General features: G+C 50.7%; 1 protein-coding gene across 2 annotated transcripts in view; it reads right to left on the bottom strand.

The window, feature by feature from the left end:
* Nucleotides 1–5,332: 5,332 nt before the first annotated feature.
* TLN1 (talin 1) overlaps nucleotides 5,333–15,835 on the bottom strand; it is a 36,434-nt gene continuing 25,931 nt past the window's right edge. The window contains exons 37-57 of one of the 2 annotated variants that reach the window (XM_010376243.2): nucleotides 15,643–15,824; nucleotides 15,339–15,471; nucleotides 15,020–15,121; nucleotides 14,768–14,938; nucleotides 14,534–14,683; nucleotides 14,322–14,423; nucleotides 14,123–14,242; nucleotides 13,244–13,390; nucleotides 12,906–13,072; nucleotides 12,565–12,748; nucleotides 12,349–12,474; nucleotides 12,134–12,250; nucleotides 8,186–8,371; nucleotides 7,970–8,077; nucleotides 7,359–7,464; nucleotides 7,037–7,161; nucleotides 6,805–6,930; nucleotides 6,614–6,676; nucleotides 6,319–6,501; nucleotides 6,040–6,168; nucleotides 5,333–5,912 (exon numbers count right to left, since the gene is read on the bottom strand). In XM_010376243.2, coding sequence (XP_010374545.1) covers nucleotides 5,787–5,912; nucleotides 6,040–6,168; nucleotides 6,319–6,501; nucleotides 6,614–6,676; nucleotides 6,805–6,930; nucleotides 7,037–7,161; nucleotides 7,359–7,464; nucleotides 7,970–8,077; nucleotides 8,186–8,371; nucleotides 12,134–12,250; nucleotides 12,349–12,474; nucleotides 12,565–12,748; nucleotides 12,906–13,072; nucleotides 13,244–13,390; nucleotides 14,123–14,242; nucleotides 14,322–14,423; nucleotides 14,534–14,683; nucleotides 14,768–14,938; nucleotides 15,020–15,121; nucleotides 15,339–15,471; nucleotides 15,643–15,824 — 2,853 coding nt within the window. In that variant the 3' untranslated portion in view covers nucleotides 5,333–5,786. The remainder of the gene's footprint in view (nucleotides 5,913–6,039; nucleotides 6,169–6,318; nucleotides 6,502–6,613; nucleotides 6,677–6,804; nucleotides 6,931–7,036; nucleotides 7,162–7,358; nucleotides 7,465–7,969; nucleotides 8,078–8,185; nucleotides 8,372–12,133; nucleotides 12,251–12,348; nucleotides 12,475–12,564; nucleotides 12,749–12,905; nucleotides 13,073–13,243; nucleotides 13,391–14,122; nucleotides 14,243–14,321; nucleotides 14,424–14,533; nucleotides 14,684–14,767; nucleotides 14,939–15,019; nucleotides 15,122–15,338; nucleotides 15,472–15,642; nucleotides 15,825–15,835) is intronic. The other variant, XM_030919218.1, reaches the window with a different exon arrangement.

Raw genomic sequence — 15,835 nt, 5'->3', positions numbered from 1 at the left:
TAACATAATGTTCTAAATGAAAGGTAACTGTATTCCCATTCCCCGAATGAATGAGAGTATGGAAATTATTTTACATTTTTACAAATCTCTTTACTCTCTGGCTTCCAAGGGGACAGCTGGATTCTCAATATCTCCTTCATATTTGATCTGTTGCTATATGTTGGTTACTGAGACATATGAAGAAAATCCGGTCTCACAACAGGTAAACAGTTGGAAAGATTTATTTATTTATTTATTTATTTTATTTACTTTGAGACAGAGTCTCGCTTGGTCACCCAGGCTGGAGTGCAGTGGTGCGATCTTGGCTCACTGCAACCTCCGCCTCCCAGGTTCAAGCAATTCTCCTATCTCAGCCTCCTGAGTAGCTGGGACTACAGGCATGAACCACCATGCCTAACTAATTTTTGTATTTTTAATAGAGACGGGCTTTCACCATGTTGGCCAGGCTGGTCTTCAACTCCTAACCTCAAGTGATCCATCTGACTTGGCCTCCCAAAGTGCTGGGAATAATAAATAGACCACCAAGCCTGGTCTATTTATTATTATGATTATTATTTGTTTTTTATTTTTTTGAGACAGAGTCTTGTGCTGTCACCCAGGCTGGAGTGCGGCGGGGCGATCTCAGCTCACTGCAACCTCCGCCTCCGAGGTTCAAGTGATTCTCCTGCCTCAGCCTCCCGAGTAGCTGGGACTACAGGCATAAGCCACCACACCCAGCTAACTGTTGTAATTTTGTTTGTTTGTTTTGTTTTTTTGAGACGGAGTCTCGCTCTGTCGCCCAGGCTGGAGTGCAGTGACACAATCTCGGCTCACTGCAACCTCCGCCTCCCAGGTTCACACCATTCTTCTGCCTCAGCCTCCCGAGTAACTGGGACTACAGCCGCCAGCCACCATGCCCAGATAATTTTTTATATTTTTAGTAGAGTTGGGGTTTCACTGTGTTAGCTAGGCTGGTCTCGAACTCCTGAACTCAAGTAATCTGCCTGCCTTGGCCTCCCAAAGTGCTGGGATTACAGGTGCGAGCCACCATGCCAGGCCTGGCCTATTTATGATTTTTTTGAGACAAGGTCTGGCTCTATCACCCAGGCTGTAGTGCAGTGACACAATCACAGCTTGGCTCACTGCAGCCTTGACCTTCTGGGCTCAAGTGTTCTCTCCGCCTCAGTCTCCTCCAGTAGCTGGGACTACACATGTGCACCATCATACCTGGCCTTTTATTTTATTTTTTAAAATAGAGATGGAGTCCCACTATGTTGCCTAGCCACTGTGCCTGGCTGATAATTGGCATTTTCTTAAGGGGCAGTTGCAATGTAGAACCTGAAACGATATCAATGACCTTTTTGTACTGTTAAACTAAAATCCATTGTTTTGGCCAAGTGCGGCGGCTCACGCCTGTAATCCCAGTACTTTGGGAGGCCAAGGTGGGTGGATCACCTGAGGTCAGGAGTTTGAGACCACCCTGGCCAACATGGTGAAACCCTGTCTCTACTAAACCTACAAAAATTAGTCGGGGCCGGGCACGGTGGCTCAAGCCTGTAATCCCAGCACTTTGGGAGGCCGAGACGGGCGGATCACGAGGTCAGGAGTTCGAGACCATCCTGGCTAACACGGTGAAACCCTGTCTCTACTAAAAAATACAAAAAAAGCTAGCCGGGCGAGGTGGCTGGCGCCTGTAGTCCCAGCTACTTGGGAGGCTGAGGCAGGAGAATGGCGTAAACCCGGGAGGCGGAGCTTGCAGTGAGCTGAGATCCGGCCACTGCACTCCAGCCGGGGCGACAGAGCGAGACTCCGTCTCAAAAAAAAAAAAAAAAAAAAAAAATTAGTCGGGTGTGGTGGTGGCACACGCCTGTAATCCCAGCTACTCGGGAGGCTGAGGCAGGGGAATCACTTGAACCTGCGAGGCGAAGGTTGCAGTGAGCCGAGATTGCACCACTGCACTCCAGCCTGGGTGACAGAGCAAGACTCTGTCTCAAAAAAAAAAAAAAAAATCCGTTTTTCTGAACTGCACCTTCATCGGATCTTTTACCCATGCATGATTTTGTAACATCGTGCATTGGTCATATGGAAAATAATTGATTCACTGAGCTATGCAAATCTTCCAAATATTAATGTTTCATTATACATTATTTTAAAAATCACAATAGGTTTCAGGCCAGGCGCGGTGGCTCATGCCTTTAATCCCAGCACTTTAGGAGGCCGAGGTGGGTGGATTTCCTGAGCTCAGGAGTTCGAGACCAGCCTGGGCAACATGGCAAAACCCTGTCTCTACTAAAAATACAAAAACTTAGCTGAGTGTGATGGTGGGCACCTGTAGTCCCAGCTACTCAGGAGGCTGAGGCAGGAGAATTGCTTGAACCCAGGAGGTGGAGGTTGCAGTGAGCTGAGATTATACCACTGCATTCCAGCCTGGGCAACAGAGTAAGACTCTGTCTCAAATAAATAAATAAATAAAATTAAATAAAAAATCACAATAGGTTTCAACAGTAAAGTCTTTGTTTTTCTTCATAGTATTATATTGGAGAACAGTAAAGTCTTTAAGTTTTAAATTTTGGAAAGCTGTGAAGCTCATGTAGCAAATACAAGTGTTCCAAAATTCGATTTTTCACTTGAAAGCCTGAACTGTATCATTGGCAACAAACACTGTCAGATTTTTCCCTGAAGTGACAGATTCACTTTGTTCCTTTTTATAAAAGTTCTGCCAGCTACCTAAGTCTGATAACCAGTTTGTCGGTCATTCTTTTGAGTAAACGTGGCATTCCACAAACAAGCGGCTAGTTCAGCTCAGAACTCAAAGAATGGTCTAAGTTATTTCCTCCTGAAAACCATCATACCTTGGTATGCAAAATGCCTTACGCATACTTACTTCCCACTTTATCAGACAGAAAGTTGAAAAGACTTTTCCTGCAGGATTAAGGTTTAATTAAATTAATACATTTAGGCTGGGCGTGGTGGCTCACGCCTGTAATCCCAGCACTTTGGGAGGCTGAGGCAGGCAGATCACGAGGTCAGGAGTTTAAGACCAGTCTGGCCAACATGGTGAAACCCCGTCTCTACTAAAAATACAAAAATTAGCTGGGCATGGTGGCATGTGCCTGTAATCCCAGCTTCTCAGGAGGCTAAGGCAGAATTTCTTGAACGGGGACCCAGGAGGTGGAGGTTGCAGTGAGCCGAGATCATGCCACTACACTCCAGCCTGGGCTACAGACCGAGACTCCGTCTCAAAAAAAAAAAAAAAAATTTTTTTTTTTTACTTCATCAAGTACATTTTTTTTGAGTCTTGCTCTGTTGCCCAGGCTGGAGTGCAGTGGCGTGTTCTCGGCTCACTGCAACTCTGTGTCCCAGGTTCAAGCAATTCTGGTGCCTCAGCCTACCGAGTAGCTGGGATTACACGTGTGCGCTACCATCCCCAGTTAAGAAAAATAATGTCGGCCGGGCGCGGTGGCTCAAGCCTATAATCCCAGCACTTTGGGAGGCCGAGATGGGCGGATCACGAGGTCAGGAGATTGAGACCATCCTGGCTAACATGGTGAAACCCCGTCTCTACTGAAACCCCGTCTCTACTAAAAAATACAAAAAACTAGCCGGGCGAGGTGGCGGGCGCCTGTAGTCCCAGCTACTCCGGAGGCTGAGGCAGGAGAATGGCGTAAACCCGGGAGGCGGAGCTTGCAGTGAGCTGAGATCCGGCCACTGTACTCCAGCCTGGGTGACAGAGCAAGACTCCGTCTCCAAAAAAAAAAAAAAAAAAAAAAAAGAAAAATAATGTCTTGGTATTGTTATGAAAATAATTTTGACCTATGGACCCCTGAAAAGGTCTTAGGGAACCCTAGGGGTCTGAGGACCACATTTGAAGAGTTGCTGGTCTAATGGGTTTTAAAGCCTCTCCCCAGACGGCTCCCAAGTTATCACTAGTGAGAAGTACGTGATTGGTCCCAGTTCCTGAGGACATGACAAGGAAATGGTAACAGGAGTAAGCAGCTGTCCTGGGCTCATAGCTGGAGTTCAGAGTCTGGACTACCACTTGTCAGGGAGGTTGTAGAAGGGATTTGATCTCCAAGGCCCTCAACTCATACTATGACATTGAATCTAGGATTAGGGAGCCCCTGCAGTATGTACTGGAGTTGCCAGTCCTCTGCGTCAGAGAAGTGATAATACATCTAAATTTTCCAGTGCTTAGCACAAGCATGGCTTAGTAAATATTAAATGAATGAATCACAGGTGATAGGAGTGACGGTAGGAAGTTGGCACCATCTCTAATGGGCTGTCCTAGAGTTTCATCTACTTTATTTCTTAGAGAAGGGCTCTCACTCCGTCACCCAGGCCGGCACACAGTGGCACCATCATAGCTCACTGCAGCCTTGAACTCCTGGTCTCAAGCAGTCCTCCTGCCTCAGCCTTTTAAGTAGCTGGGATTAGAGGCTCGAGCCACTGTACCAGCTACATTCCACCTACTTCAAACTTTCCCTAATGTGGTGGGAGCAGAAGGTGTTAGTAGCAGATAGGTGGTGTTTGTGTTCTACTTGAGGAAATAATGTACTGGGCAGTAGTGTTGACTAAAGAATCATTCATGAAAATAGAGGCCAACCTAAGACGACTGTCAGTGAGTCCATGCATTGTGGGCAGAGTGGGTGGATGAGGACGTGGAAGCACACAGCATCCATCTTCCGGACTGCCTCCTTCCACTGACCCACCAGATCAGCAGGGCGGCTGGAACAGGGTTGCTAGCACCTGCCTGACCACTAGGGGAGCTCTGCCCCTCTAACAATAAATTCTCACACCTGGGTCAAGCTTTTCCCTTTTAGTGATTCTCTAGGCAGGAGTGCCCCAGCCCAATCAAGAGTGGCGCCTACCCGAGGCAGCCTCAAGTTGGGATTTTTTTGTTTGCTAATGGCTTCAATCAATTTTGTGGCCACAGTTCTCTTAGGCTCAGACACTTACAGGCTTATTATTTTTAGCAAAGCTTGTTTTGAAAATTTGAATTTGGTCAAGGACTGGATTTGTTGACATACCCTGAGTAGTCATGAAGAACAGAATGTCCTGGTAGCCACAAGGAGCTGTAGTAGCTGCTGTCTCAGCAGGAGCAGAATGACACTTTGTGAGGCTTAGGTGCTGGCCAGTGAGGTGAGGATAACAGGAGTATGACTTCTCAGGCACAGCTTCCCCAATGGATAACTTTAGGGGTCCAGGTGCAAGGAGGAAGGGACCTCAGGGGCAGACTGCCAGTCTTCTCTCCCATTTCAAGCCAGATCAAGGAGGGTGACAGAACTCAACCCCACCACTCTCTCCCCTACTGCCCTGGGAGAAATCTTCTGTCTCCCTTGAAGCCAGGCAGAGGTTGTAGGTAGAATCATTTTTATTGGAACATGACCTGTTTGGGGCTTACAACTCTGCAGCCCCCATGGGTAGCTGGGGGTGGGGGAAGGTAGTATCAAAAAACGATGAAGAGAGCTGATGAGGCTGTGGGGACTGGCTGGAAGCTGCTGGCAGGGTGAAGTGGGCTGGGGCCCTGGCAGGTTCAGATCGAGGTACAGCAGCGTTAATAATACTTTTGGAGCGTTAATACTCTGGGGAGGGGCAGGCACTTGGGGGGCCCTAGGGCATGAAGGCACTTGGGGTTAGGGAGGGGACAGGGGATGTGCTGCGGGATTGGGCGGGGCCAGGCCCTGGGGTTTGGCAGGCACTTTGGGGAGTGCTGGGGTTGGGCAGATTGGGCCCTGACAGCCCAGAAGGCTTTGGTAGTGGCAGGCACAGTCTCTGGGCTGGGTCTGCGTTAAATAGAAGCGGCTTCTCTAGTGCTCATCTCGAAGCTCTGAAGGCAGGAACTTGTACTGCTGCTGCCGGATCTGGGCCAGTTTCTTCCGTGCCTCTTCTAGCTCTCGTTCCTTCCGAAGCATCTCTTCCTGTGCTGCGATGATCTGAGGGTGGAGATCAGGGACTGAGTTCAGTGAGGATGTACAGCAGGGGCATAGGGAAGTTGGGACCAGTGCAGATAACGTGACTGCCCTCCTGACAGCATCCCTCAGTGTCTGGGGTGAAGCTCACCTGGGCAATGCCGCCGACCATCTTCTCTTTCACCACCACTGTCTCATTCTCCTGCTCTTCGAAGGCTGCAGCCTTTTGTGCTGCTTTCACCAGGTTATCTGAGGCTCGCTTCACTGCGTTGCCAGCAGCCTGGGCAGAGAGAAAGTGGCCTAAGTTGAGAACTCAGGTAGGGTCCCAGTTGAGACAGTCCCTCAATTCTCTCATAGAAACATACATCTCGGGAGTGACAGTTTGAAGCAGTATAGCCCAAGGGACAATGGGATGGGTCAGGGTTCTCACCTGAAGTCGTTTCATTGCCTCCGAGTCCTGGTCAGCCTTGACCTTGCAGGCCACAAGGAGCTGGGCTGTGGAGGCAGCTACCTGCTTGGCTGATGAGATGAGCTTCTCCTGGCTAGCGTGGCCTTGCACAGCTGCATTGGCTGCCTCACACAGATTGTTGGTGGCCGCAGCCACCATCCGGGCCTAAAGCAGGGAGAGTTTGCTTAAAAATATGTCCCTTGCCCTGGTCCATCCCCACTCTAGCCTTTTCAAGTCTCTCAAACTGAAAGAGACCTAGCGGGTATTGCACACTTACAGCAGAAATGAGGCCCTGGGACCACTGTCCATCGTCCAGTGCATTGGCTGGAATGGCACCCACCTGCAGGAAGGAGAAGAACCTGCTTAGACCTGCATTTTCCTCACTTAAAAGACTCGTTGGCTATGGATGTGGGTGTGGACATCAAAGTGCTGACCCGTCCCCATTCTTGTGGGTATTTAAGCACTCACCTTCCCTTGGGCCACTAGTTCTCTCTGGGCAGCCGACGCAGCCTTTACCAGTGCACTGGTGGCTGCTGCAATGGACTTGGCAGCTTCTAGTATCTGCTCCTCAAAGTTCAAGGACTCATCTGCCTCCTGCAATAGGCAAAGGTTGCAGAGAGAGATGTGAAGTCAGAGATGGGGCTGAAGGTGGGGACACTCTGCCATGGTGAGGGTGGAAAAGGAAGGGAGCAGGACTGACCTTGGGTTTGGCCCGGGGCTTCAGCTGCTCTAGCTTTTTAGCTGCAGCCTCAATGGCGGCTGCAGCTCCCAGGAGCTCATTCTCAGCAATGACTGTGGGGTCCTCTGGGTCCACCCATTCTGTTCCTAGTGGGATGAGGGAAGAGGAAAGAGACTAAGGCAGAGTGGAGAGGTCAAAAGCACCAGAGAGCATGGTTAGTCATCAGGCCCTGGCACCTGTGGGGACTATGGGCAGAGGCTAGCAAAGAGCTATCCAGCCAGGAAGCAGAGATCACACCATGATAAGGGTTTTCCATCCATCCCTGTCCCTGGTCACCCCTCACCCTTCATGGCTTCAGCAGCCTGGATGAGCTCAGTGACGGAACCAGCCACACGCTTTGAATGTCCTGTCAACTGCTGCTTCAGTTCTGGGCTTGGCTTCTGCAGGGTCTGGGCAAGAAGCGGGCAGGGGACAAAGAGCATCACATCTTAGGGTCTACCCTGATCTATGAAATAGGGCAGACCACGGCCTCCTCACCCCTATCCTTAGAGCACTCCACACCACAGCCCTCAAACACCACGCTGCCTATCCAAGCACACATCATGCATCACACCTCACACATGATGGAGACAGTGGGGCTGTGTCACTCACCGGCTGCAAGGAGCAAGGAGAATGATGAGATGAAAGAAAAGATGACGAAGGTAGAGAAGGGGGTGATCAGGTGGGAAGGGAGGAGAAAAAAGAGGAAGAGGAAGAGGTGACTGGGAGAACCAAAGATGATAAGAAGGATGGGGCCTGGGAGAAAGGGAGACTTGGAAAGGAGAACAGATTTGGGAAACAGAAGGTGGGGCAGGGAGGAGATCTGAGCAAAACGGAGAGCAGGGTGTGAGGCCTGCAGGAAGAGGCCTGTGTATTCAGAGGCTGGTATGAGGAGCAAGCTACGCCCTCCCTTACCAGCAGCACATGGTCCAGCAGTTCCAGGTAGCCATTGGCACACTCCCGGCCATAGTGCAGGGCTCGAAGCCGCACATCAGGGGCTACTTCCGGGTGGTAAGCTGCTTCCTGTCCCCAGAGTAATATGTTAGTTTTAGGATCCCAGATCCCTACAGTTTCTTTCCCACTATGTTCTGCCCCAAAGCTGCCTCACGGAAATGCCTCAAGGATTTCTACCTTGCAAGCCCGAAGCATATCTGCAATAGCACGGCGGCTCAGATTGGCTGTGGCAATGACATCTTCTTGGCGACAGGAATTGCCAGCGGCAACAGCCTTGGCTGTTGCCATGGTGATACCCTTGGTCATTCGGATGAAGTCTTCTGGGGTAGAGGTCTTGGCAGGTGGCTCTGGGGAACAGAAAACCTGTGGGGGCAGAACAAGAAGAAAGATTTTACAGTGGCTGAGACGATGAGACAGTGTAGAACTCTGTGTGCATGTGACTTGGTGCAGACATTCACACATCACAGTGAATGTAACAGAAGGCAGCTGGTTATCATTTCTGACTGAAGCAACTGCGGAGTTTGTTTGAAATCACAAAAGTAATTACAAAAGTGGCTTTTGGCTGGGTTTTCATTCCCAAAATAGAGAGAACCCTTGAAGGGGTGAGAGGCAGAGCTGGGCCGTAAAAGATATGCATAAAAGATGATAGGAGGGCATTTTAGGTACATGGTAGGACATGAACAACCAAGATGTCAAGTGGGAAAGTATCAAGGAATGTTCTGGAATATAGGAATGGTGAAGAAAAGGTTATTGGGGCCTTGAATATCACACTGAGGAACTTGGAATTTTACATAATATGTGAAAGTCATAAAATATTTTGAGGTATGGGTTCAATCTGTAAACATTTATTAAAGAAAAGCTAGGTGGCAGATTCTATGCAAAGGGCTAGGGATGCTCCTTGTTCTCACGGAGCTTACATTCTGGTTTTGGACACAGGTAATAAGTAAACAAGCAGTAAAACTGAGGACTGTGATTTGGATTATGAGAGAATTTAAAAAGAGTGCTTGATGAGAACTGTTTCAGATAGGTGGTCAGGGAAGGGCCCTCTGAGGAGGTGACACTGAAGCTGAAGCCTGAGGAACTGGAAGGAGCACAATGTTCAAAAAGCTGGAGAAAAGTGAGTGGAAGAGCCTGCAACAGGTGAGAGCCTGGCATGTTCTCAGAACTGACAGGGCAGGGGGATGGGGCGCAAAAAGGAGGAGAGTAGGATGAGATTGGAGAAGCAAGCAGGGTCATCACTGATGGGTTTTAAGTAGTGAAGTGACATAATCTAATATATATTTAAGACAGGGTCTTGCTCCGTCACCCAGGCTGGAGTGCCCTGGAGTGATCATAGTTCACTGTAGCCTTGAACCCCTGGGCGTGAGGGATCCTCCTGCCTCCAGACTCATGAGTAGCTGGGACAGTCGTGGGCCACCTTGCCTAGCTAATCTTTAAATTTTTTTGTAGAGACAGTATCTTGCTATGTTGTCCAGACTAGTCTTGAACTCACTGAAGTGATCCTCCCATCTCAGTCTCCCAAAGCGCTGGGATTTTACAGGCATCACCCACCATGTCCAGCTCTAATTTCTATTTTAAAAACATAATTCTGGCTAATGTGTACAAAGGAGGGGGCAAGTGTTGAAGCACGGTGATTGGATAGAGACTACTGTATAAATCCAATTAAGGACTGATGACGGTTTGGACAGTGTGGTAGTGGTGGGAGATAAAAAGAGAAAATGAGCTGTATTTGGAAGGGGCACTAACAAAACTTAGATGTAGGGAATGAGAGAAAGAGAGAAGTCTAATATATTGAAGCTGGGTTTCTGGCTTTAGGAACCGAGTTACTATAAGGTGCCATTTACTGTGATGGCGGAAGACCAGGAAAGGACCAGGTATGGGAGGCAGAAAGTCAAGAGTTCCAACTTGGACATCTTCAAGTAAAGGTGAAAACAGAACCTTAGAAAGATGAATTTAGAAATCAGAAAGATGGGCCGGGCGCGGTGGCTCAAGCCTGTAATCCCAGCACTTTGGGAGGCCGAGACGGGCAGATCACAAGGTCAGGAGATCGAGACCATCCTGGCTAACACGGTGAAACCCCGTCTCTACTAAAAATACAAAAACTAGCCGGGCGAGGTGGCGGGTGCCTGTAGTCCCAGCTACTCGGGAGGCTGAGGCAGGAGAATGGCATGAACCCGGGAGGCGGAGCTTGCAGTGAGCTGAGATCCGGCCACTGCACTCCAGTCCGGGCGACAGAGCGAGACTCCGCCTCAAAAAAAAAAAAAAAAAAAAGAAATCAGAAAGATGACTAGGGAGAGAGGAGAGTGGCAGGGACCAGAATCAGGGAGACCAGGGAGAAAGCTGGTGCCACAGCCAAAGTGCAGTAGAGTATGGAAGTGTGAACCAGAGTGCGGACAGGGCACCAGGGAGGAAGAATGAAGGAACATGGCAATAGCCTGGATATAGTGGCTAAGATGGTGAAGTCCAAGATGCCTGAGATGGAATCTTCATGATTGCAAGGGTGTTCCCACCATTAGGAGGACCATGTCATGGTTCAGAGGCACTGTGTCTAGGTGGTGATGTCAAACAGGCAGTTGAAAATAACTCAACTCAGAACTGGATGTCTGCTTCTTACAGAATAATAATGAAAGTGGTTAAACTTGCCAAAGAAGAGAAGAGAGAAAGAAGGCTATTTGTACAACCCTGGGAAGGCCTCTACATTTACTAGGTTAAAGGTGATTCAATAATGTTCGAGAAACAAGAGAGAAGCCAGTATCTAGGCCAAGGGAAAAAATAATTTTTTTTTTCTTTTTTTGAGATGGAGTCTCGCTTTGTTGCCCAGGCTGGAGTGCAGTGGCGCCATCTTGGCTCACTGCCACCTCCGCCTCCTGGGTTCTAGCGATTCTCCTGCCTTAGCCTCCCAAGCAGCTGGGACTACAGGCGCGCACCACTATGCCCCGCTAATTTTTGTATTTTTAGTAGAGATGGGGTTTCGCCATGTTGGCCAGGCTGGTCTCGAACTCCTGACCTTATAATGCACCTGCCTCAACCTCGCAAAGTGCTGGGATTACAGGCATAAGCCACCGTGCCTGGCAGAAGAAAGAATTTCAAAGAGAGGGTTGTTAACAGAGTCAGATGCTTTGGAAATGTTTGAAGAGGACGAAGGCCAAGAAGTGGCCACTGAATGTGGCAATTAAGAGGCCACTAGTGACTGGAGAAAGAGGGAGGGTGGTCAAATGCTAAAGAATAAACAAGTGGGGGCCGGGCGCGGTGGCTCAAGCCTGTAATCCCAGCACTTTGGGAGGCCGAGACGGGCGGATCACGAGGTCAGGAGATCGAGACCATCCTGGCTAACACGGTGAAACCCCGTCTCTACTAAAAAATACAAAAAACTAGCCGGGTGACGTGGCGGCGCCTGTAGTCCCAGCTACCTGGGAGGCTGAGACAGGAGAATGGCGTGAACCCGGGAGGCGGAGCTTGCAGTGAGCTGAGATCCGGCCATAGCACTCCAGCCTGGGTGACAGAGCGAGACTCCGTCTCAAAAAAAAAAAAAAAAGAAAAGAATAAACAAGTGGGTAGGGGACAGACATGAGTGTAGCTCACTGGTACAGTGGCTCGAGTGTAATCCCAGCACTTTGGGAGGCCAAGGCGGGAGGATCACTTGAGGCCAGGAGTTCGAGACCAGCCTGGTCAACATGGTGAAACCCCATCTCTACTAAAAATACAAAAACTAGCCAGCATGGTATGCACCTGTAGTCCCAGTGACTCAGAAAGTTGAGGCATGAGAATTGCTTGAACCTGGGAGGTGGAGGTTGCAGTGAGCCGAGATCACGCCACTGCACTCTAGAAGGAGGGTGTGGGAGACCTGGGGTAGGGAAAGTTACATGGTGATTGAGGAAGATGCCATGTGAAATGGAAAGGTTACCCACACCTGGGAGAAGTGACAAGAGGAGAGGGCTGAGAAGGCTGGAGGAGGATGGCTACAGAGCGAGACCCTTCTCAAAAAAAAAAAAAAAAAGTCTGGCGATAGATGAGAGAGAAGACTGTGTGTGACTCCGTCTGTGAGTATATGTGTGGTACAGGTTCATAGGCTTTCAGGATCCCTCTCTCTGACCCTAGTCCCTGATGCCCCAGACTCTCTCTCACCGCCAGTTCCTGCCGTATGTGTTCGGTGGTTGCTTCCAGGGCCCGAGTGCCTTTGGTGGCCTCATCTTCCACGGCTTTTACTGTCTTAAGCAATGATGTCACATTGGTCACCATCACCTGGAGGTATCAGAGGAGTGTAGAGGAATGATTTTAAGGAATAGGAGGAAATACATTAATCCAGTGCCCCTCCTGATGTTGCTCTCATTCTCTCCAACCTTGGCAGAGTTCTTTAGCTGCCACACAGCAGGGTCATCTCCAACTTTGCCAGCTGCAGCCTTCGTTGCACTGATGAGGTCTCCCAGGGCCTTGGCTACATCTTTCACTGCGTTGATTAGTACCACCTGTATGGGAGAGGGTTGGCTCTGGTCTATGGGAGGAAGAAGTGGGACAGGAAGTAGTTCCAGCTGGAATTAGGGGCATCAGGTCGCTACCTGGGTCTCAGGGTCCTCAGCTCCCAGGCTGGCTGCACCCAGCTTGACCACATCAGCGAGGCGGGTGATGGTCGCCACGGAGGACTGGGCAGCCTGCGCCAACTTCTCCTGGCTCCCGGCTGCGTTTTGCACCAGGACCTTGGTGTCCTCCACCAGCACCTTCGCAGTCTTCAGGATGCCCTCCCTGAAGGAGGTCCCAGCTTAGTCAGATCTCCCCTACCCACTCTAGCCTGTCCAAAGTGCCTGGTCCAGGTCTTCCCTATTCCAGCGAATGCTATCCTGCCTCTTCCAGCCCCATGCCCTGACCTGTCTGCCTCCCTTAAGCCCAGGTCCTGTCTTACCGGTGGTCAGCGAAAGTTTCAGTACCCTCGCGATTGAGTGTGCCAGCAGTGGCGAACATGATGGTGGTGTCGAGGTCAGCAATGATACCAGACACAGCACTGGCTGCTGTGATGCAGGCCTGGGTGCCACGATTCCCAGCCTGAAGCGCAGCTAGGACATGGGAGACCTGGGGTAGGGAAAGTCACATGGTGACTGTGGAAGGTGCCATGTGAAATAGAAAGGTTGCCCATGCCTGGGAGAAGTGACAAGAGGAGAGGGCTGAGAGGGCTGGAGGAGGATGGCCAAGGCTACAGAGTTTGGAGGCAGTCCCACCATCTGCAGGGATGAGCATTGTCACCTTCTCAGAGACTCTCCGGGCACACTCTATGAGCTCCTTCTTGGTATAGGCATCACTGGGGCTGCACTGCAGGGCGCCTGCCTTGGTGACCAGAGCGGCACAGCCATGGCCCAGCTCCTGTACCCGGTGTTTGATATGGGAACCTATCTGTGAGCCGAGGGAAAGAGAGATGGATTTTACAAGGGGCACTCAGGGTACCACTGTACTTGGAAAAGTCACTAAGGACATAGAAAAAACATGCCCTGTAGATTAAAGCAGCAGAGAGAGAAAGTTCCCAGCACAAGGATGTTTCTGGTTTCATGTCCTTTAGGCAGGAGGTAACCTTCTACACATGGAAAATAGTAGCACGCAGGCACTAAGTGGTGAGGATTGTGTTAAGCACAGTGGGGAGGAGGGGAGGAGCACTGTATGCTTGAGTGTTAGAATCAGAGGGCTGTGGATTACCATGTGGCCTGTATGGGGTTATGGAGGGTTTTGAGGATGGGGATTACATGTGTCCTACTAAGATCCAATTACTTGCTTTCTTGGAAAGCTAGAGGCTTAGGTAAGGAAGAGCTTCATGGCCTTGCAGCAAGAAAGAACAAGAACATGGACTGGCAGCACAGCAGAGCAGTAGCCGTAGGCCCAGATGAGGGTCAGCAGAAGCCAGAGAGGCAGGTCCGGGAAGGCTCCAGATTCTCAGCTGTCTCCTTTGTACCCGTGACTGAAGAAGGCTTTGATCCTGTCCCTACCCAGAGCCTCACTAGTCTTCAGCAGAGTGGCCCTGAGGCTGTTCCCCTTTCTATGAAAGACCAGAGAGCGTGGGGGTGGGACAGCCCTAGACGCTGACACATCAGGAACAAGGGGCAGGGGGCAGGGCAGAGCTGTCTCCATGTTTACCTCTTCGTTTTCAGCAGCCACCGCTGCAGGCTTGGCCTCCGAGGCCAGACGGCCATAGTCACTGGTCAGCTGGTTAGCAAGAGGGCCCAGCTCCTCTGGGCTGGTGTTTGACTTGGTAACCTGGTGATAATGGAAGGAGTGAAGTTATATCCGAAGTCAGCTCTCCGAGGGCAGTCCTCTGGCACTCTCCCAAACTCACCATCTCCTGAACGGTCACTGCAATGGCCTTGGCTGTCCGCACCATAGTTGTTTGGTAATCCACGAAGGAACCTTCTGGTTCACCCATTGGTCCTTCATCTAGCTGAGGGGGGAGGACAGGGAAAGGGAAAGACTGTTAGGGTCTCTGCCACTGTGCTTGCAGGCTCTGGCCCAGGGTAGCCTCAATGTCCACAGGCACCCCAAGACTCTAACCTGGTTGATGGCCTGGGTGATGGAGTCCACCATGCCACCCACAACCCCGGCAGCACTGGCTGCCTCATTGAGAGTTGTTGTCAGGTCCTCTACGGCCTCTGTCATCATCTGCACAGCCTCCTCCAGGGCTTCCTGGGTGTGAGCTGCTTGCTGTGGGGAGAGGAGAGGAGCTCTGTTGTTCCTGTTTCTCCAGCCTCTTGCTAGTAACAGTTCCTCCCTCCCAACCCTCAATACCTTTGGGTTACCACCAGCCTCCTTGGCAGTGTATAGCAACTGCAGGGCAGATTCTGCCAATGTTTTAGTCTGGTCCAGGAGCGCCATCTGCTGTGGGTGGCTCAGGGTCTTGGAGGCAGCACCCACTGCAGCCAGGGTGAGCGGCTCAAAGTACTGGGCCATCTGGGACACCTGAGGCAAGGGGTTGGACTAGGGGTCAGGTCCCCTTTCTCACCCTACTCCCTGGGATTTCCCATGAGTCTCCATAGGTACCTTGTGTCCCAGCTGGGAGGCTTCAGCCCGGGCAGCATTGGCCAGTGGCTCAATGAGATGGGAGATCTCTTGTACTGCAGTGAGCATCTGAGTGTGCAAGGCCTGGGGAGGAAGTGGACTTTAGCCCTGATCGTGACCTGCAATAGGACCCTCTGGCTACACAGAACTGCTCTTCCTTTCATACCGAATACCCTAACTCTCCTTGGCACATCCTAGCCCTTTGATGTCCCTAAGAAGCCACTCCATGATCCCCCAGCTTCTTTGAGTCTGACATTTCTCTTCCTAGACACATCTTTCCATATAACCCTCTCCCCCTCACCTCTTGAGAGATTCCCTCACGGGGAGCAAGCTGCTGGCTGACTGCAGCGAGGGAAGCCTGGTCTAGGTCCCGTAGACAACTGTTCAGACCTGCAATGGCCGCTTCACACTCCAGCTGCCCTGGAGCCTTGTCCCTGCAGACACATCAGGGGCTCCAACACCAAGAACATCCCCTAGTGCAAGGCCAGCCTATCCTTCCCCTGTATCCTCCCAACACCATCCCATCTAATTGCACTTAAGTGCCCATCCTCCATTCTGCCACAATGTGTGCCCCCCAGCCACAATGGTTCTCCACCCCTTAGTACCTCATGCTTGTAATTAGCTTCTTGATGGAGTCTGAGACAGTACGGGAGTGGCCAGCCAGCACTGACCAGCTCGGGGGGTCCCGGGGATTGACTGCGAGGGCCCGGGCTGTCTGAATGAGTCCCCCAGCACTCTCTAACATTGTCTTGGCAGATATCACAATGGGCTCCATGGCAGCCCGACCCTGGGGAGAGG

This window comes from Rhinopithecus roxellana, chromosome 16, assembly GCF_007565055.1.
Source record: "Rhinopithecus roxellana isolate Shanxi Qingling chromosome 16, ASM756505v1, whole genome shotgun sequence".
NCBI classification, from domain to species: Eukaryota; Metazoa; Chordata; class Mammalia; order Primates; family Cercopithecidae; genus Rhinopithecus; species Rhinopithecus roxellana.
This window is presented reverse-complemented; position numbering and strand designations above follow the sequence as displayed.